The sequence below is a fragment of the Pterocles gutturalis genome, unplaced genomic scaffold, assembly GCF_000699245.1.
Source record: "Pterocles gutturalis isolate BGI_N339 unplaced genomic scaffold, ASM69924v1 scaffold28150, whole genome shotgun sequence".
NCBI lineage: Eukaryota > Metazoa > Chordata > Aves > Pterocliformes > Pteroclidae > Pterocles > Pterocles gutturalis.
The window spans coordinates 14,478-36,894 of NW_010146755.1; the positions used below are offsets into that span (position 1 = coordinate 14,478).

Below are 22,417 nucleotides of genomic sequence, written 5' to 3' on the forward strand. Positions count from 1 at the left end.
CTTTGCAGTCCATTACAGTAATGCTGTATCCTACAATAACACTATCCAGCGGGATAAACAGTTGAAAAATTACATGTGGAGACCTGCTGAGCCATGAAACAATACTTACTCATGCCAACTCTCAGCACAAAAGCCCTGCAAAAAAAGCAACATCACATGTACCACTACAGCTATTACACACCCAACATGACCACCAGAGAAGGAATATCTGCTCACAGCCATGGCTTACGATTGACTTTTAACTCCCAATATTACATGCAAGATGAGCATTCCTTATGTTAAGCATGATATTGCATAACAGAGTTTCAGCATTGAACACTCTTTAATATACCTAAATTCAGACACAAAAATGTAATGTCAGAGTGGACAAAAACTGCTGCCTCTGCAGTGGTAACCTAACGTGCCTTCTATGAACACTTAATTCAGTTTTTAAAGCTTTCTAAATGTGAAGGGGTTTGAAGCAGCTCTGAAGCTTTAGCACCTGAAGTGCATTTTAGTGTTGCTACTATTCCACCATTCTATTATTTGGTTCTTGCATGTTAAGATAAGATGTTTTCTGTGGCTTAGCAATTGGAGCTCAGTCTAAAGGGGCTAGGCTTAAAATCACATATCAAAATCCCATCTTCAAGTGACAGGAGCAGCCTTGTGGCCTCTCAAGCACTAGTTCTGGCATGCTAAACCAGTGTTGTTTACTCTGCAGTGCTGACTGAGACAGACTCCTGCAGCTCTGGGATTAGAGGCTATTTAGTTAATTGATGCAGAACAACCAGAAGGATCCCATAATGCCATCAATAAATGGACTTCAAAATCAGCAGCTATTCTTCCTTTCACGCCCTTTTCTACAACAAGGCTCAGTAAAAAAATTTACAAACCACCCCAAGAAAGAATCACACTTGCAATAGTTCAGGTTTGAGAGCAATTTTGAAAATGCTCATAAGTTTTAGTGACCAAACTGATCTTAATCATACAGACTAATCTCCTGCACAAGAGGTTTTCTGTGGTATTAGATTTTTTTCTTCCCTGCTATAGCTTCAAGTTACAATCTTCTTCCCAATCTTCTCCTCTAATCACCTGAAAAACCCCAGTTGTGTGTGGCCCTCAGAACTTGAGCAGGAGTAAGAACTCCCATGGATCAGAATTGCAAACTCTAGATGTTTTCACAAGCAGCGTCAGTTATATATAAATGATGTTTAAAGAACATGTACCAGAGGTGGAAAATGATAGCTCACTGGTCCCTAACCAAGAAGTTGAAAGACCTGCTAAGATATTAAGTGTTCTCCCTCTATTGACAGATACTGTGCTGGAGTGACATAACTGATGTTTACTTAACCTGGGAAAATGAGGAATATGATAAGGAGAGAATCTAAACAAAGAAAAACAAAGAAAAAAAGACTACCAAATAGTCATCTAGACTATGATAATTGAGGTAACAAAAGTGTATGGACATGAAACGGAGAGAAGAAAACAGAAGGTTAGCGGTGACGCTGCTGGTAGCAGAGATCCCCAATATAATACCACACTAAGCTGTGCAGCTTCACTGACATTTGAGGTATGGATGGCAACATCTCTTCCACTGTATGTCCGAAATAATGAACTGAACTGGACATGCTGGACGGTATTGTGCAAACATGCAAGCATAGCAACAGTGCTTCTGAAGTCAACTCAGCTGTTGATGTATCTTTCTCCCCAGTGCCTCTGGTTTTAGAAGCAGCATGCACAGACCTTTTATTCCCATAGAACAGTTAATCCATCTAAACAAGAGAGCTTGTAACTACAGAACTGCTATTTTACAAGCCAATCATCTAAACTTGTCCTGCATGGAACATGAGGTCAAGGTATAGTAGTTCTTACAGCATAACACTTTTCCTTCACTGTAGAAGTTCTGAGTTTGTCAGCACTTTCCTCAGGAACTCAAGATGATCATCAGTTTATCCAGAAACCATTCCGTGCTAAAATACTTTGTACTGCACTGGCACTTTTCTTCTGTCACACACAGCAGTGAGTGGATATCTGGCAGACAATCCGCATACAGCTGATTGTTTGGAGCCTGGAGGGCTCACTGCTGCACAAACCCAGCAGACCGGACTCTGCAGAAGCCAGTGAATGAGCACCAAGCTCACTCCACTCTAACACAATCCTGCAAGGCATGTGGGCACTGCCTTCCTAAGGAGCAGACAGTCCCCTCCAGCAGAGAGGGCAAATTAGCATGGTAGGTAGGAGAACAAGCCATTGCAAGTGCTCTTCAGCACAGAGTCCTACAGGATTAACAATGCACATTTTCCCAGACAGGTGATTTGTTACACCACAAAGTAGTTCTGCTTAAATACACCATGACTCTGTCTGACCTATGAGTCCCTGCCCCACTTCCTGACAACTATGGGGTGGTCCCATGGAAGCAAAAGTGCACTGAGAAACTATTCTTTACTTGCACTCGTTAAATATATAACTGAGGAATGAAGGTGAGCAACAAGGAACTTACTGTTGCTTTTATAGAGTTATATGACTATTACGGATGCCAGGATTCATGCTGCAGACAGTCAAATATGACTGCATTTTTTTCCCACTGTGCACGGTTTTACCTATTGACTAGTTCAATTTTCAGAGATGGAATTAAGAAATTCAGCTCCACCCAGAGGAGATCTCTGAATGAGAAACTGAAGCCCCTTTTTTGCGTCTCTCTACAGAGTCACAGTCCTGCTGCACCACATTGCCACCCTGCCAGGCTTAAAGTTCAGTACAGAGCTTGTGCAACTGTGCCAGCACAAACATGCCCTGCCTCTCAGCTGTGACAGGATCTCAGACATTTCCACTGTGCTGACATGACTAAAAGGCTACAAGTCCGGAACTGGATCCTGTTTGGACACTGGAGAGCAGGCAAAGGGAACACGTGGCTGCCTGCACCTGTCAATGTAAATGTCTCCTTAGACTACTTGCTATTTGTGGGACAGAGCAGAGTGGGAGAAAGGCAAACACTCACAAACAAGTTGTACGGGCTAAGAGGCGATTCAGCTCAGGCCAAGTTAAAAGAGCAAGTTCTACAATGTCTTGCTACAGAAACCAAAACCAGCTAGGAACTGGTTCCAGAAAGGCAACCATAGACATCTGAGGAAATCCTGCAAAGAATGAACCAGTGCAGATCTTATCTGCTGCGGGATGATTTAGCAGATGAGAGGAACCCAGACTGATCATCTGTAAAATACAGGTTGAGGATATGTTACAAAAAGTGAGAAACTCCTGGGATTTCAGCAGAACTATTTCAATTTAATGTCAGAATAACGTCATTGAAATCAGTAGCCAGTACAGTTGGAATTACACAGTAGAAAAATCACACAATGACTTTTTCCTCTGCCACTGATTATAATCAGCTGAGCTGCAGCCAGAGATGATGGTGGATTCAGCCCTTTCTGAAACATCAGTGTGATGACAGAATGATAATATTGCTGGACAGTCTGACACACCTGGACATTTCTGGGATGCAAGCACAGCACCTAACTTGTGGCACACACCTAGCTGTGAGTTGTGAAAGCTGCTACTCTGCACAAAGGGTGCAGGTCAGACTGTGAGACTTGGTTCATATAGCTCATTTGATCAGCTACAGTCCAAGTATTTGATCACAACTGATTTCTTATCCAGCTAAAGGAATGACTCTCAGATCAAGACAGTGCATGAAGAATGCAAGTGTAATCAACTCTGAGATCATTATCACTAAATTCTGAGCGCCGTGTAAACTGTTAGCGAGCAAAAACCCATTTGTACACAGGAACTGGAGTTTACTGATGACACTGCTCTCAAAACCAATGCTGTGAAGTCAGAGACATCATTGCTTGGGGTCTCAAAAGCATCCCCAAGCACCTTGGAAAGCCAGGTCTCTTACTTAGGAGCCCAAATATTTACTTTAGGAAAACTATCTTTAGGCAAGTAAATTTGAAATGGACCACCATCGCATATATGTATTTCATATTAGAAAACAGTGATAAAGAATTTCAGATTTGTCCTGAAGAGTTAAATGTTTCATCTCTAATTTTATTTTTGAAGGTAGAGTAGAGCAATATTTACTGACAACCTAATGGGCTAATGTTTACCATCAGAATAATGGCCTAGTCTGAACGTGGGACACCAGAAAAAGTCAGGCACGTAGAATGTACCCACATGATGAAATAGGTCACCTCACTATGCTTTGCAAAACAAAGTGGCTTAGAAATTCAGAGGCATCCAGTCATGAAGGCTGAGTCAAGCTGTACGAGTAGGAGGTAATCTTTACAAATTAACAATGGCTTTCTCACAGAATTCATGTCTATGGATGGCTACTTAGTACCAGCTCAGGGAAAGAAGACTACTTCATTTCATAAATTCTCTTAAGTCATGGGAAAAAGTATTAACCACTTAATAGCCAGGAACACCTACATTGCATACACAATGTTTCTCTTGCTGTAAACACAGATGTTTTAAGTAACATTTCTCCTGTGTTTTGTTTCTACTGTCAGCTGAATGGAAAGTACGTGCAACATGTAAAAAATACCAAAAGCAGATGAGAGTATGCATATGGTGAAAGATTATGTGACTCTCTGTAGAGAGAGCGCAAGCTTTTCTGAAAGTTTCCTTACATAAAAAAAAACAAAACACAGATCAATCCCACTTATTTTCAGTGAAAAACAATAGTAGAATACAATCTAAATCTGTATTGATCTAAATATTTGTCAAGAAATAAGCTTACTGTCAAAGACTGAGCATAGCATATGAAAACATTCAAGTTTTCATATCTTCAGTTCTCAGAATATGTTATATAATAATTTATTACAAGGAATGTTTCTCTGCTCTTATTTCAGTTTCACCCTGAAATTGATTACTAATCCAGTCTTCAGGCTGATGCCTCCCTGAAAAGAAACAATACATGTTGACAGTGGTGTTTGTACCTTTGTCTGTGCATCAACAGCAGCTCCTTGGTTAACAAGAACCTCTGCTACATTGACTCGATCCTCTTGAGCAGCCAGGTGGAGTGGCGTCAGTCCACTCTGTAAATTAGAAGCAATGAAGAAATCTCAGGAGGAGCTACATGAATACTAAAACACAAATTCAGGTATCACTAAGACTCAAAACACCCTGCTGAATCTAAAAAATAATAAATTCCACTTTCACTGTGTATTGTGCTTCCTAATCACATTTGTTAATTTGCAAGAAAGCACAATTTGGAAGCCAGGAAGATAATGTTTCTTTTACACAAGGAATATTTCTTCATGCTGTGTTCAATGTGGGATAGAAAATTAGAGCACTTAAAGAAAAAGTTGCACAGTAGTTTTTTACCTCCTGACTAATTCATTTCCTTAGAATAAGTAATATTTTAAAAGAAATATTGAATTCTTGTTTACAATTCTTCAAGTTCTCTAGAAGTAACATTCACTCAGATTTATCCTTCCCTTTTTCTCCTCTACTTGATCATCTTCAAACACAGACAAGACAAAACTACATTTCTCTGAGATCAGGTCCATTTCTCTTCACCCAGAGTGTATACAGACTTGCTAGATGACATGTACTGACACTCTTACTTTTTGGATAGCTCATTGTTTTTCTTAGCTGAAACTCAAGATCTAAAATTCTTAAAACCCCACAAAGCTATGCAAATTTCTGCCACATAAAAGACCTCAGGTAAAAGGAGAAGAGAGAATCTGCTGAGGGGATGTTGTTAGGAATGGGAAAGAACATCCTTTACTTGCAAATTATAGTTCTTTTTCTCTCCTCCTGTTCCTACTGCCTTTAGCACTGGTGGCAGAAGAGTGGCTGGCAGCAGTTGGCACATCAGGCAGAAACAGTTGCTAAGTTTCCTCCCCTTGAACCCAAACTCAGGTCCACAGGGGACTCGCCACCAAAGGCAGTAACTGCTGAGAGCATCCCACTGTACTGCACTCGAAAATGAAATCCTGATGACAGTGCAGCTTGGGTGGGTCACGTTACACAAATATGTAACAGTAACCAACAGTATATTACCTAATGGAGCCTGGATATTATGGGTCAAACCTTCTAAAAAATTTAATAAGTGCTCAGTGTCCACAATGGGGCTCTGAGTATTCAGCTCCCAACCATTCTGTGGATCCTGAAGAAAACAAATGCTCTTTTTATTCCCATTGCAAAACTCAAAAGTTAGTGTGCTTTAAATATCTGGCTTCAAGTATAGCTGCTGAGCTCAGAGGAAACATGCAACCCTAAGTGAGTACAGGGGAACTATTTTCAAAAGGTGGTGTTACCAGTATAATGAGAAACTAGAGATTATAACTGAGCGCTAACAGATTGAAGGATGTTACAGGTAATTAACCTCTGGTGGAGCTGAATCAAAATGCTGAACTGCTGCAATCTTGTTCTCTGTATTAGCCTTAATAGCAAAACCATGATAGCCAATGTGATGCAGAATGTGTACATGGCAAGTTGCTCTGTGGGGATCAAAGTACATCCTGTACTGCATAAGCCCACACAATTGATTGAGACTGTGGAAAAAAAAAATCAACATCTACAAGAGAAGCTTCCTGAAAGGAGGGTCCAAAAATAACCAGTTTGTAAAGTCAGAAACATGAAAACACAGCAGCCCTGTGCAGCATCACCACAGCATCAGAGGACACTGAGTCTTTCTACCTGCCAGCATCAGAGGACACCGAGTGTTTCTACCTGCTTCCCTTAACAAGGTAGTTGTTACCATTGCTTTATGGGCAGGCACATATATCTAGAGGCTCATAAATGACAAGCACCAGTCCCACTAACCACTGAGGGGAGGAAGACATCTTCCCTCTGGGCATGTTTTAGCAGACTAGCTTAATATGGAAGAAAGAGAGACGGATTAATAAGTTCCTCTGAAGCACATGCTATCATCAAAACTTGGGTTCTATGAAACACAGTTCATTCAATGTGACATGGCATGCTGCATGCTGTTCTCTTTGCTAGAAGAAATGATGATGTGTATTCAAACACCTGCAGCAGTTTTCAAAACCTGCAGAATCACAGTGGACAAAATTTACTTTCAAGCCACTATCCTTCTTATCACCATGCTTGTTTATTGCCAAGCAGGGCGAACACTTACCTTGTTGCTGAGATTTACATTGGCATTTCTAGTGAGAAGCAATGACACTATGTCCACGTGGCCATCCTGAGAGGCAAGATGTAGAGGGGCGATACCCTGTCTGGTTACAGCATTGGCATCAGCACCGTACTCCAGCAGTGTCGTTGCTATGTCCATCTGGTTTTTCTTGGCAGCTATGTGCAGTGGTGTATAGCCATTCTGTCAACAGAAAGCACTTCATTGTAGGCTACTCATTAAACAATGTGATAAATCGCTTTCCTGTACCTACCTGACTCTATGAAAGTCATTAGTTCTAAAAATCCTGTCAAATGTAGTCAAATACAATATTAAATAGTTGTATAAATGAATCTATCAGCGCTTTAGGCAATCTGATTTTGAAAGCACCGCTACAAATAGGAGGATTATGAAAGAAACTTTCAAATTTGGGAAAAAAAATGTCTGTTCAGAAGAGCACATCCTATAGCAATAGGAATTTGAGTTTCCTTTCACAGACATTTTCTACTTTTCCTTAAATGTACATAAAATCTTTAACAAACAGAAGAGCAGTATGTGCGTTCATAAGTCAGAACAGCTGTTATTGTTTGGTTTTTTTTCCCATTTCCCAGCGTGAATGAAAGCATTATGTACATGAAAACATGGCCTTTCTTGCAGCATTTACCCTAACCTTACTAACAGGCTCTTTTTTGTTCAGATCAAGGGAAAATTAAAGCGTATGACTTTAGAGATTTACATTCTTTATTTTTTTATTCCTTCCAATATGAGTGCCTAGTGAGCCTGCTATGAAAAATAAAATTGCAGCATCTATTGCATTATAAAATTTTATAATTCTAAGAAAGAATGGATTTGGCAGAAAAGTGATTAGCACACAAATATCAAAACATTGACTAAGGTATGACCAGCTTTAGGTACAGATTGCAATGCCCGTTTAATCAAGAACTTTCTGTCTTTCAGAAATGTATTAGCCCTCATTTTAAAGCAAATGGCAAATGTGCACATGTATGAATGTGATTAAGGAAGAAGGTTGGGGGGTATAAGACCCTAGCTCCATAAGCCATTTTGTATGGTATCGTAAGTACCACATACACCTCCGATTACAAAGCCCAATAAAAGCTATCTAAAGGCACAAAGCATTCACTAGGCTTGGCTCCTCCCTGTGCCCTGTAGGGCAGCAGATCTGGCCTATATGGGACAGCAGGTCACAATAGATGCAAGGCAATGCAGGTAGGAGCAAAGAATAAATACACAGGGGCACAGAAATTATTAGAAGAGAGTTTTAATACTAATCTGAAAGTGAGACACACACACAGCACTAACTCCACATGGAAAAGGTTCTGTAACCTTCAAAATTTAATTCAGATTTTGTTCAGACCTAAGATATTTCAAAATGACACCTGGGAAACACAGTGCCACAATTAATAAGGGAAACAGATGGCCACTGAATTTTCACTAGGAAGATAAAAAGCTTTGGAAGAAACAAACACTATCCTCTCCTTTAGAATTCCTGCATGAAAATGAAATGTAAAACAGCTATCGCCACATATGCACCTACTAAATTCTAAATACTACATGCTAAATCCTGTGTACATGCTCAGCTGTGTATTTTAAATGGAGCTCATGTCTATTTTGTAGAAAAATATTGTTTTCAAGCTTTTTCCTCAGAAATGGGCATACATTATTTTCAGTGGAATGGAAAGCAGTGGGTCGCCAACAGCAGGCAAAAACAGAGCTGAAAAATAAAAGCTGAAGTTCAGCTCAGTCTCATCCTGCATCTTCACCTCATGATAAGGGCTGTACTCTGTCACTCTGCATAGAGGCAGGAGGGAATGGAGAAGTTTGGAAGGAAGGGTATTGGGTTATTCTGGTTGCCAGGGAAAAGAGGTAAAAAGGGGGAAAAGTTAAAGATGAAGGAACAGAGAAAAACTGAGGCTTTGGGGGAGGACGGAAGAGGACAAGAACCATTGTAAGGTGGAGGCCAGATTGAAATTAGGCACAAGCCTGATTTTGGTCTATAAAAGAGAAGAATAGTTCATCAGAACAGCTCTTTGTGTGACAACATTACATTCTGACACGGCCACTTCCCATACCCTTTCACCGATCACTCTTCAAGGCAAATGCTGCCAGGCCAGGACAATAAGACAGTCCTAAGGTCAGTGTTAAAGACAGGAGTGTCACAGAAAAAGCAACTGCTGATGAAACTAACTGTAGAGCCAGTGATTATATATGACATAACACATTTGTTTATTAGCCCACATTTACAACAGAAATGGGAAATCATCTGCTATTACCAACACCATCTTTCAGATGACTGCACAGTGGGTGCCTAAAGCAACAAACATGCTACTCTTAATTTTATTCAGTATTGACGCTCTACTCAGTGTTGCTGTGGCTCACTTGCTGCAGAACGCTAACAAATGCTTTCTTTTAAGAAGAATTAGAGCTGGCACTTGAAGGCCTGAAGTGGCAGCTGCAAAACTGTTCTGTTACAGATGGGGAAGCTAAGGTGACCTGACACACGAGTTTGTGTAACATTATACCATAGTCTGTAGTGCTTCCACCTTGGTTTGGACTTCCCAAGCCCTTGACAGCGGCTGCTGCAATCCCTGCCCCTACAGGATGCACAGCTTCCACTGGCAGTTTCATTCAGTGAAAACTGGGTCAGTGCCTTCTCATCCCCTTCAGAAGGCCCTTTCTTCCCCATAGTGGCATTTAGGAGCGTTGTGTTGCAGTAGTAAAAGATCAGAGATCACTCCAGTTCACCTCCCGGGGCACTGCTCTGGCAGATTGCCACTATCAACATTATTGATTTTAGACTGTGCTGTTGCTGCTGGCTATCCATGTTTATTTAACTTTCCTCTCTTTTGCACTATAAGCTCTGGGACCTACCATGTATGACAGACTCCATCCTCTTCTGTAGCCATGCAGAAGCCCTCTGGTGTTATGGCTGTACTCAGTCATGTGTGAGGAAGGCAATCAAGGAGCTGTCTATCTACAATAATGGCCTTTCCACTAGCTCTCCCTGTTCCACAGTGGTGTTTTTTTTGCAGTGATTTTAGGAATGTATCTGTGTTGTTTCAGATGGGGTATTTACACTACACTTACCCCACTTGAACATACATACGCTTCCACCCTGTTTTACTTATTGTTGCTGTCCAACTATTGACTATTGATCCATACTTAAAACTGGGATCCACAGAAGACACTTTAAGATTCTTTAAATTCTTTCTTCTACTCAGAACTAGAATACCTTTAAATATTTATTCTTTCACATCCCCTGAAATCTGACGTTATGTGCTTACAGTAAATTGCAGTCAAAGCAAGGCTAGTGACTAGTAACTTTATTTTCTCATCAGTCCATTTACACTGTGGTAGAACTATTGTGAAGCACACTAATAATTACCTACATTGTACTGAAAAACGTATCACACCTCAGAAGTCATCCTGTGGCACAATATAGAACTACCTCTGTTTAGCAAGGCATTAACTCCAAGCTTGCCCTGCACAGATGTTAAGATGCAATGATATAAAGTTGCTTGGAGAAGGTACTGAGGCGACTGGTCAAGCGAAAGCAAGGCTCAGCATTCACTGAGACTGACCTTTATTGAAACTACAGATTTTAAACATTTCTACATCTATATTTGCTCTTTTTAATGCTATTTTATTCACCTGCAGAATTATTCTAACAGCTTTATGTGGTTGTGAGACATTAATAAACAAGGTCACTGAGCTCCCTACAGTTGCAAGCATATACAGTCTATAAGGAACAGAGATAGACGAAATAAAGTGACACAAAAAGCCTAGGTGTTGTTACCCCAGAGTGACCAGTACTTGTACCTTGGCAGATGCGTGAGGTGAAGCTCCCTGGTCCAACAGTAGGAGTGCCACTTTTTGATTATCGTAGTGTGCAGCTACATGCAGTGGTGTTAAACCGCTCTAAAAACACATGCAGAACAAACAAGTGCTGTTACAGACCCTCTCCAGGGAAAACTTAAGAGTTTGGAAAATTAGAGTAGATAACGTGAAAAAATACATTTGTTATTCATTCCTGTATCTGAGTCTTTGATACCTTCAGAATCAAAAAATAGAACAGAGGTTTGAAAATCCTAAGTGAGCTGTGAAGCCCTTTCCACTTTTCCCAGGGAAGATGAACAAAGAAGCACAGAGCAGGTAAGGAATTTTGACCCTGTGGTCACACCCTTGGCAATGTTTTTCTTTTACTGCAGCAGATAAGTAAACTGTCCCTTGGATCTGTAAAAATCCAAGCTGGGCTGGTTTAAAAAGCTTGAGGTCCTGCTGGGCTTCGCCCCTGTCATGAGACCTGGGGGAGCAGAGCCTTCTGCCTGGATACTCTGATAAGGACTGTAAATAGTCTGTGCAGGAAGGTAGGGGAGTGCTTTGTCTCTGTTACCCTGGATGGGTACAGAGAAGACATAATTATTTTGTCAATTAATGACAATAAAAGTCACCTTTCTCAAGAGTTTGCTGACTCCTGGCAGCCCCAACAGGGACTGGAATATTACATTAAACCCATTCCAGTTAAACCCAGGCTGTGGATATTAGTGTGATGGTAAGCAGGTAGAAGGATATTATTAGAATATTCTGTGCATTTAGATATTTGCTGTGCAAGTGGCAGCGGCTTCTTCTGTCCTACCTTTCCAGAAGCATCAGGAGATGCATTTTTCTGCAGCAGTAGGTTGGCTACCTCAATTTTCCCATATTTTGCAGCCACATGTAGGGGAGTAAATCCTTTCTGTAAGAGAAAGCAGTTATATAGCAGCCTTATGCACTCTCTTTCAGGGCAAGGTTTGATTCTGATCTGCAAGGATACGGCTGTTTCCATCTGTCCCCGTACATAGTCCTGAGTACAGGCAGCAAGTCTGCAGCTTCCCAACTGCCTTGGCAGGTCTGGAGGCCTTCCCTTGCCAGGCAAAGCCCTATCTACATTAAAACAACTGTGAAAAGGGAAGAGTCAGTTCCTTTCTTCACACCATCAAAGACCCACAGACAAGGCTGTGTAACAGCTTATCAACTCCCATCAAGATTGTCTGCCCTACATTCCTTTCATTCAGAGAAAATGCATGTCTGGTTGCTGGGATATGTTATAGATCAGGCTCTGACGCAAAAGAATGAAGCTTTTTACCCTTTTAACAAAACATAGCTCATTCTTACATTATTTGAATGTGTGTGTGACTCTTGCAGCATTTAATTCACAAGTAGCACTTGCTACAGGTATATTTTACTATTGAATCTCTCACTTTCACACCTCCCTTACCTTGGTAATGATAGATAAAGATGCACCATGATCCAAAAGAACAGAAGCTACATCTTCATGTCCTTCTCGAGCAGAAAGATGCAGGGGCGTATAGCCAGATGTCGTAGCTGCATTTGGAGATGCTCCTTGCTGTAGCAGCTGCTGTACTATGTCTGCTTTTCCCAGTCGAGCAGAAATGTGCAGTGGCGTTTGGTCATCCTAAATGTAAAGGAAAACAACACCGTCCTACATAAGAAAACCTAGATTCATATTTTGACAGAAAATATTTGCCCAGATTCTGTCACTTTTCAAAATTGCAGGTAAGCACTAATTCTACTGAGGTCTTACCTCATGAATATTTCATGCTTTGTCATATAGTAAAGATATATTGTGCTTTGTTGACACATCACAAAATATTCCAGACAGGTACATAATCCTTAACAGTAAATAAATTGATCAATTTTCTTAATATGGATTTGCTTCATTTTGCTTTGCCTCTAAGGTGCATTGAATTTCCTGTTGAATTTGAGACCTTTCTTAAAGCACAGTGAATGCATAGCTCTGTTTCTCACATCTTAATCTCTTTTATGATTCCCAGCAACATTTAACAACTCAACCAGTTGTTTGGGATGACCTGAGGTGCTTAATGTGTTATTGCCTAGTAACTTGCGTTAAGTATCATATTGTGCTTTTTTTTACTGGTGAAAAATTTGGTTGGTATTTTGCAGATAACTTTACAGTGGATGTAACTGAAGACAAAGCATGGTGCTGAAATTCACTGTTGATTTCTCACTGCTCATTCAGAACGCAATAAACCTAATAGTTCTAAATACAGGGGTTGCCCTGTCATGAGTCTCGTTGTTTACTTATTTTCCTTCAGTGAAAATATTGTGGTTGGTTATGACCTTGTTCTGAGTGGCTAATAGATAATTTCTTGCTTATTCATTACTTGGTTTTGTATTTTTGTCCTCCCCATTCTCAGCTGTACACTCTTTGGATTAAGAACACTATCGCAACAGTATGGCCAACAAAGACTATGACATTTTTTTCTGTTCCTCATAAATCTATTAAAACATCTTTCTCCCCTCATTTTTCCCTGCTGAATTTCCTACCTTTTGAGCATTGGTACCCCACATCCTTCAGCAGAGTAGTTCTGGGGTGTTTCTGCTAGGGAAGCTTCTGCCCATGTCCATCCTACAACACTGATTTTACACCTTTGAGATTTAGGATGAGAGAGCATCAGGATGCAAATGCTACTTCTCTACAGGGAAATTCTCCTCTGACTGTTGGAGACTCTTTACAGTTCTTAAGTGTTTCCAGTTTATGCCTGTTTCCCACAAATTTCTCACAGCTGATGTTAGGACTGGTGTGTAATCTATTACTTGTATTTAGTTGTTATTTGTGATAACAAATTGATCACAGGCAATGGCAGTTTGCACAAATTAATTCATTGTGTGAAATTATTTAGAAAATACTTGCATGACTGCTTCTGAGCCAGAGCTGTTCACTTTCAAGACTGTCTTTGGAGATTTACAGACCACATGATTCACTTCAGACTGCTTGCAGGTATGAAATGTATCTGCTATAACTATTTAGTCAGAGTTCCTTATAAGTAGGTATTCTTACTAGCAACATTATTTGTGAGCCAATTCACAGCTGATAATTTCACAGTGAAAAACAGATTTCTTTGAAATTTTATTCATTTAATCAGTATTTGGAAAAAAAAGTTTTCCTGGTTTTACCTTTTAACACTGCTATTTATTGCACCCATTTATCTCCCTCCCCTGTCTGTTTCCTGGTAGTCTTTTCTTTCCATAATTTTGTATGTTTCTTCAGTGGCTCTTGACCATTTCTTTTTCCTTCCCCCTTATCTTCCTCAATAGCAATTGTTTCTATAGGGTCTGTTCCTTTTTTCCAGCCCTCTGCCAGATTCTCTTACTGTGCCTCTGTACTTTAGGAGATGTTCTTTAGAAGTATAACTATTTCTGAATGCATACAGGCTGATGCTTTAGGTACATGACAGGAGACACCAGCAGCTTAGGGTTTACAGTTTTGCAGAAACAAAAGCAGATTTGAGGCATTCCTCCCCATCCTTGCTTCCCACCCCAAAACAAAACTCTTCAAACACAGAATAGTTTATATTAAACGGTGATGAAAAAACTGTCATGGTATTGACATCTCCTGCCTTCTCTCTTACATACAGATCACTCATGACTACAGTAATAGAGTACGTAACAAAATAACTGTTGTCACTATACCAAGGCCCTTGGATTCATCTCTCTTTCTCTTTCGAAAAGACACACGCAAGATGAATGTGATTAATTGCTTTGTTAAATATAGATAACCAGGTTATTAGACCTGGACCATCACCTTACCTTAGCTTTAGCCTCCACCTGAGCTCCATTTTGTACCAGGTATCGAACGACCTCTGTTTGGCCAGCTCTGGCAGCCATGTGCAGCGCCGTTTCTCCTCTCTAGCACGCAGCAGCAAAAACAAAGTACCATTAAAAATACTCTGCAGGAAAACCAAACCCCAACATGTTTCATAAATAGAAAAATACTGGTGACCCAGTTCAGAATAATCTCCACTAGAATATTTTGTAGTAGTTGTCTGTGAGCAAGATGGGAGATTAAGTCAATATTTGACCTCTTAGCAATTTATTTCAGGGTCATTTTCTGACCACAATAGTGCCTTTGCCACTAGTCTTCTGCTGAAAAGAGACAGTGCAATTTTTGTGTTTATTAACATTTTAGTAACAGTGTTAAAAATGACATCCATTTAAATAGAGTCTAATCTAGTGAAACAAAAAAGTTATTTCAAATTTTCTATATTCAAATACACATATTTTTGGTTTTCCTCCTGCTATGTCCTCTGCCCCTACTTGTTACATGACAAGCACTGAGATGAGTGAACAAGAGGAAAAAAAACCATTACTGAGTACATTGATCTAAGGCTTCATGGACTTAGTGAAATACAAATCCAAGGAAACCAGAATAAGTTAAGGACGGGAAACAGTTTTCTACATTTTTGGCCATCAATATGTCTTTAGGTACAAAAACCTCCTAATGTACAAATGCTGTTGCAGTTTTATATAATATAATAGAATTAGGAGGTAAAGACTTTAATAAAAGATTGTCTTCTAACTGCACCTGTGGATGGAAGGTGAAAAGGAGAATTTGAGGCCAAACTGTCAAAAAGAATCAACAAGCTCCTACTTTCCTCCCATTTCCCAATTTTCAAATATCCATCTAACAATGACTTCAGTTTTTACACATGCCCTGGGAGCCCTGGGGCACACAGTGCACATGCAGTAGAAAAGGGCACTTGTATGGCTGTACGGACACAGGCAATATGTCCCAACAATCTGCTGCAATCTGTTGATAACAGCAGAACTTCCCTTAAATGGTAGGCCCCCAGGGTCCTAGGAAAACAGTACTCAACAGTCAAGTACACATCTCAAAAATTACATGTGAGAAGCTAAAGTATGTTCTCATTCTTTACTTTGAAAAATTAAGAGAATAGAGTCTGCTTAAGGTCAGCCTCTTTTGCAGCTTCCTCAACCTGTCACACATTTCCCAAGCAGGAGTCAGCAGGGTACAGTTTCCCATGACTCCAGCAGGATCCACGACCGCTATGGAGGTGGACAGCAAGCACCAGAATCAGGCACTTCACAACAGTGCTGCTCACAGATATTTTAACGCATTCACAGTTCTGCCATGCTGGAAAGAAGCCTGTTACTCACCACATTTGTAGTGTTGGGCGATGCCCCATGATGCATTAGCTGCGATACAATATTTACATGTCCCATGAAGGCAGCAACATGGATTGGTGTTAGGCCCGACTGAAAATCAAACCAAAATCAAACTTAAATACCTACTTCCACACTGCTTTACAAGAATGCCATAGAGAAAAAATAAGTTATTCTAAAGTAAGTAAACCCAGGCACTTGCTCTTCTGAGAAGATCTTACCTTCTCAAAAACATATACACATGCTTAAACTAAAGGGCACACAGAACTGGAAACACCTAGCAGTATGATTCATGAGTAAACATAAAAACATTCTAGGAATTCAGTAATTCTTCATAAACTAAAATCAACTATAGCTAAGCAAGATTTTTTCCTTAAGTTTCGTTTGAACTAGGAGAAAAAAAAAGTGTAGAAGTATTCCCAGTACAAAGGTAAGACTTTCTGGAACATTTAGCTAATGCAAAAAAGATGCTGTGTCCATTGTTATCACCAAATCCAGTTGCTTTTGGGTGAACAAAAAGGCCTTGAAAAAGCAACTCAGAGGATACAGATCAGACTTAACCTGGTTTACTCACACAAGACAGTGTAGTTAACTACTGCTGTTGCTTTCATTCCTTTAATTCTTTTTATTTAAAAGGGATAAAATGAAATAGATAGTTTTTCTGCTTCCACTCTGACTGATTAATATGGAGGACAGACAAGGCATCTCTTCCTTGCACGTCTCATTTACTAACATGACCTCAAACTAGACTCTGCAAGCTGCATCTACAAGCTGTATGGTTTTTAAAAACTAGTCTGTGGGCTGTAGTAAGGGCAAGCTCAGTTCTCTCTCAAGAAAGCCAGGAAGGGAGCTGTATGATTTACTACTGAATAATCAGAACAAAGCCACATGCATCAAATGAAACTCGTTTTGGGGAGATGAATTGCTCCCAGTTGTATCTTGTTTAATCAATGGAATAATTTTCTAACCTGGCTTCTTCATCAGTGATCACACATTTATAAATGTGACCTTCATCCTAACCTAGTAGAGTATACACACACAAACCGAATTTTCCATAGGTAATTAATTAATCTCTAAATTGTGACAAGAACTGAGTATAGGCCATCTCTTGCTGATTGAAGTAATAGCATATTGATTTCTGTCTAACTGATTTGTGATGACCCGTGATGGTGGGTGAATATAATTTCTGTGTGGAAGGCCAGAACAAGGTCTGTGAATTAAACCACCCTTCAAAATAGGACTCGAGCAAAGCACAGTCTTTGCTTTGATCTCCTTAACAGTGTGAATTTCATCTTCTGTGTGTTAAATTACAGGCACAAATTGGCAGAAATTATAAATCTTTTTTTTAAATTTGTTAAAAAAAACGTTTTAAAATCTGTTATGTTTCACCTGTTATCCCCACTGTATTCCCAAAGTGTATCAATTGTTTGGGTGTTGTGATCCATTAGGGCAACTGACTTCATTATTCAGTTTTATTATTTAGTAATATCTAGTTGAAAATAATTGGTGACTTGAATATTAGTACATGCTCTTTCAGAAATAAAAAAGAATTAATAAATAGAGTTACAATGAATTTTGTAGGAAAAACAAAGACAAATGTGGAAAGACCACTTACCTCAGTGACAGCTTGGATTGATGCACCATGCTTCAGAAGAAGTTCCATTACTTTTATTCTGTTCTTCTTGCAGGCAATGTGAAGAGGTGTGAAACCATTCTGTAAATGAGAAAGAATAAACTTTTTGATAACACATATATCATTAAAAAGTAGATTTGGGCATGGAATTCACATAAAACATTCCTCTGTTTTAACAAAACACCTCCTAGGCTTGTTTTGGCTTCATTAAATTGTTAATGTAAAAGAGAGAAAGCTTCTAAAAATACATATTTCACATAGACAGTTTTAATTATGAAATATATTGCCCACTCCAATGAAGAAATTATTTTTTTTAAATTCTCGGTTCACATAAAACTATCAAAAGCTTCATTTTTGCCTAAGGATATTCACTGTTAACTGGGTGGGGTTTTTTGTTGAAGGTTTTTGGGGGCTTGGGGCTTTTTTGACTTTCCAGAACTGCTGATAAAAAAAGCACTTTACCTTTACAAGCTCTGGTATTTAGATCCTCTTCTAAACTAATCTTACTATTATTTTTTTTTAAATTCATTATCTGCCAGTTTACTGTAATTACAATTGTTTTGCCTTCTCCTTTAAAAAAAAAGTTGCATGTGCAGCAGAGTGAATGTTTAAAACTACCATCTTATTTGGCATGAGATGATACAAAAGAAAACAAATAAAACAGGAGAATAACCTGTTCAGAGCATCCACGACTGGTACAATAACACTAGTGCACTGAATGCTGATCCCACTCTGTATATTCGTCAACAAAGCCTTTGCAGAATGATTCTGAAAACAGCTGACAGAACCGGTCCCTCAGATCTGATCAAAATTAGCTTTTTTATCTAACAAATAGTAAAGAACATCATATGCTTTTGTAACATGAGGTCAGTGCAATTGTCTGTTCCAGCCAAATGTGAGCAGCTCTCAACTCTCTCCTTAGCAGTGGACAACGTCCAGGGTAAGCTCAGATGGGTTTCAGGTAAGAGTGAGCTCAGGCTCCAGATACTGCACTCAGGTTCCTTCTGCTTAATCACCCTGAGTGGGGATCAGGACAGAATAAAAGGAAACACTAAAAGATTTAGGGGAAAAGGGAATTTGTGGATAGGTTACCAGACCAATGAAAGGCCACAGTCAGCAACCTGGACAAGCTAAACCTGATGATGATTTATTTCAGAAGGCAAAAATAAATATTACAGGCCTGCACGCCTCCCCAGTTGCTGGTTATAGTGAACAAACCCCATATACCATAATACCTTGAGCAAAGACACCTGACAACAAAAAAACAGAGGGGCTGGGAGAACAAAATTTATGGAGCCTGTGCTGTTTTCAGGAGAGTCAATCCCACCTGGCTTGTGACAGTTTCAGGAGCTCACATAATTCAGGAATTGAACGAGTTAGTTGTATCACGCTGTGAAACCAACAGTCAACCCAATTAATGTCAGAATGTAAATTTGTTTGGAACAGTTATTGAAGAACAAATGAAAAAGACATTTTAGAAACAATGTATTGCATATAATTTCAAAGAAAATGCATTAGTGTATTCAGTTTGTATGCAGTTTATTTACACTAAGATTTTGTTCCTGAAGTTGTTTTAAAAGTATTGTACTTTTGGCATATGTCTTCATTGACATAATTATGAAACACCACAAGTATTTGTTATGTTACTTATTCCTACTTTTTACTGTTTCACATGTTTGAGAGCTAATAAAAATTCTCTCAATTTTAAGCATTGCTGATCATTTTCTCTTTACAAACATTTAGAAAATAAGAATTCACTTCATACCAAAAACTACAGCAGTTACGTCTGCAGATGCTTCATGTATTCAGAATCATAACAAGCTACCAGGAGGAAAAAGTGCTCTAGTTACACTAGAAATTAATTAATCACTGTCCGTAGGCAAAGGTCTACTCTGATTGCATGATACATTATGAAAACTGTGAACCTTGAGCATCCTCTCTTGGACTGCAGCAATACAACACATCCTCACTGTCAACCACCAGCGGGCAGAAAATAACTCACAAATAAGTCTCCCTGCAATTTTGGAAGAATGTTTAGCTGTGAATAGTAACCCACTGTGTACTCACCAGTGCTTTGGCATTAGGATTAGCTTTCTTGTCCAAGAGAACCTTGGCAACTTTGTAGTGGCCACAGTGGGCGGCAACATGCAGCGCAGTCAGATAGTCATTAGTGACGTCATCTACAGGCACGTTGTGCTGAATCAGAAGCTGGACACAGTTTAGATGATCTCCTTGTGTTGCCATGTGCAACGGAGACAAACCATTCTGCAAACAAAAAGACCCAACACTGATGAGTTACAGGATGCCCAGAGAAATGAAACTCTTCCGCACTGTTCTTAGACCATTTGTTGTATGAAGAATTTTACAAGCCCAGAGGGAACCTAAATGAAACTTAACACATTCAGTGTAACAACAAGGGTTCTTATTCCAGCAAAAGCCTTGTGGAATTCAGAGACTGTTTGGTTAGAGTTTGTAGGCAGCTCTACCTTAAAAAAACTAGCCATACCATACTAGCAATGCTCTGAACATAGTTTATTTTAGCCAGCATAGCTCAGATAAGTTGCTCAAGTTAAATGAGTTGTGTGAAGAATAGCACTTTGTGACTTACAATACTTGCTGTTTCTAAAAGCTGCATTAAACTCACCGCTCTAACGTAGCCTGCACATACCAGGCATGACAGAGCAGGTTAGAGCATCACTTAATAATCACTACAGCCTTCCCTCATCCCTCCACTAGTATTTTCCTGAATTTGGGTTGTACACACACTTTACACCATATTACATGGGGAGACCATTCTTCCCACCCAACGTTGGTATAACAGTAAAAGTTTCATGTGCAACCGGGCTAAAAATATCTGAAAGAGACCACCATGATGTGACCCACCAGCAGCAGTGGTAAAGCTCTGTTTCATCAGGGAAACACCTGAGAGAGAGTCACGTTTAGGAACAAAACCTGTATCAAGAATTGCTTCTTGCACCATTTACAAATAGTTGATCAACAGCTCCCAGCATATATTACATTTCCAGAGTAAAAACACAAGAGAAATAATTCTCAGAACTTTAAAGGACTGACTCTATTTCACGACAAAAGGTGAAGAAATATGCCAGAATGGTATATTTCTAAGCAGGGGTACATGACCTCCTTAGATAAACCTCAATGCACTTTCTTCCATCTGTATTCTTTTCTTTTTTTTTACTTGGTCCTTCTAATGCCGAAATTAGATCCAAGTGCAGGAGCTATTCTGGTAACACATAATAGTATATAATCTATAAATGACTGACAGTATGCAATGTTTGCCACCATGAAGAAACTGAAACTCTTGCTGACAGATGCAGTGCCCTCATGTGACCGCAGTTAGCAAAGGCAAAGTAGCAACATCAAGCGAGCTGAGATCTCAGGCTTTCTAAAACAGTTGATTTCTTTCTTCTCCCTTCCCACGGCCATATCACAACAACAATGACAAACATTCAAATATAGGTGAAAATACACAGTGAAATAATTTTTAAAAATAACATGGAAGAAAGATGGTGAAAGCAAACAGGTTAATACTGTCAGGATTTGTGGGCAGTTTACATTCAGTGCTGAGAAGCAGACATTCTTGGACACAGTTATATCTTTCAAGTAAGATTATCTCATAGGCATCTCACTTGTGATTTATGTTGGCTTGGATAAGCCTCTCTCGCATTTTCAAAGGCTACTACAGCAATTACCTGCATGAAAGCTTGATACTAGAAATGCAATTAAAATGTTTTCGCTGTCTTCCAGTGTAGTTAAACAGTAGAGAAAAAAAAAAAAAAAAAAAAAAAAAAATTTTTATTCCCCTCAGTCTCCAAGCCATCCTGATAACTGTTCATAACTGATGATGCATTTTTAGGTGATAGTAAAAAATCATGACACTTCATACTCTGTTCTGTTCCATTTTTATAAGAAAGATCCTTCAGGTGAAAAGTGTCATTCTTAACAATAACAGCCAATAAAACCACACTTGTTAATGGAGTAAGAAATTGAGAAGATGATCTGGAACTCCATCATAGGGGAGACTTGTATGAAAGAGGATGACATTGATGGAAAAGAAGGGAAGAAGCAGAGCAACCACACATCAATATGGGAAAATCAACAAGATGCTTAACAAAAATCTGTCATGGATGAGAAAAGCACAGCAACTAGCCAGAATTTACACAAAAGAGCAAGAGACAAGAGTAAATGTTAAAGAAGTTGATGAAGACAAAACAGCACTGGAATATTGCCTTTTATTATGACCTAAACCAGGCTTACTCTTAATTCTGTTGCAGTAGAAGATACTCTGCAATCTTACACAAGTCATTTAATATTTCAAGGCCTTTGTCTTCCCACTTTTAACAAAAAAATATTATATATAACAATGTTCTCCTGTCCCATATCCATGTTGTGAGAGAGAATTCACCAATGACTGCAAGAAATTATATGATACTTCAAGGTGGAGCCACTATATAAACACAGTTATATTACTGGTTTTATGAAGATTGCCAAGAAAACGTTAAAAGGTGAAGAAGTTCAAGATTAATCAAATATGTTGACATATGAGAGATGATATCTCTCACATGATACCTCAAAAAAAAATCCGAAGAGGATCACAGAGATGAAATAAAGTATCACATGGTTGAGTGGGCAAACATAAAATTATCAGTGATCCATAGCTTTTTTTGTAGCTGTGTCAAAGGACTTTAATCAAGGAAAGAGTCATT

At 39.3% G+C, this 22,417-nt stretch overlaps 1 protein-coding gene across 1 annotated transcript in view; it reads right to left on the reverse strand.

The window, feature by feature from the left end:
* The window catches only part of LOC104470812 (ankyrin-3-like), a gene marked incomplete at its 5' end in the record, with an annotated part of 29,266 nt that extends 9,308 nt beyond the window's left edge, over positions 1–19,958 (reverse strand). Inside the window, 9 exons of the mRNA XM_010085866.1 lie at positions 4,914–5,012; positions 7,064–7,261; positions 10,895–10,993; positions 11,712–11,810; positions 12,333–12,530; positions 14,687–14,785; positions 16,055–16,153; positions 17,676–17,774; positions 19,761–19,958. Coding sequence (XP_010084168.1) covers positions 4,914–5,012; positions 7,064–7,261; positions 10,895–10,993; positions 11,712–11,810; positions 12,333–12,530; positions 14,687–14,785; positions 16,055–16,153; positions 17,676–17,774; positions 19,761–19,958 — 1,188 coding nt within the window. The remainder of the gene's footprint in view (positions 1–4,913; positions 5,013–7,063; positions 7,262–10,894; positions 10,994–11,711; positions 11,811–12,332; positions 12,531–14,686; positions 14,786–16,054; positions 16,154–17,675; positions 17,775–19,760) is intronic.
* Between the last annotated feature and the right edge of the window lie 2,459 nt (positions 19,959–22,417).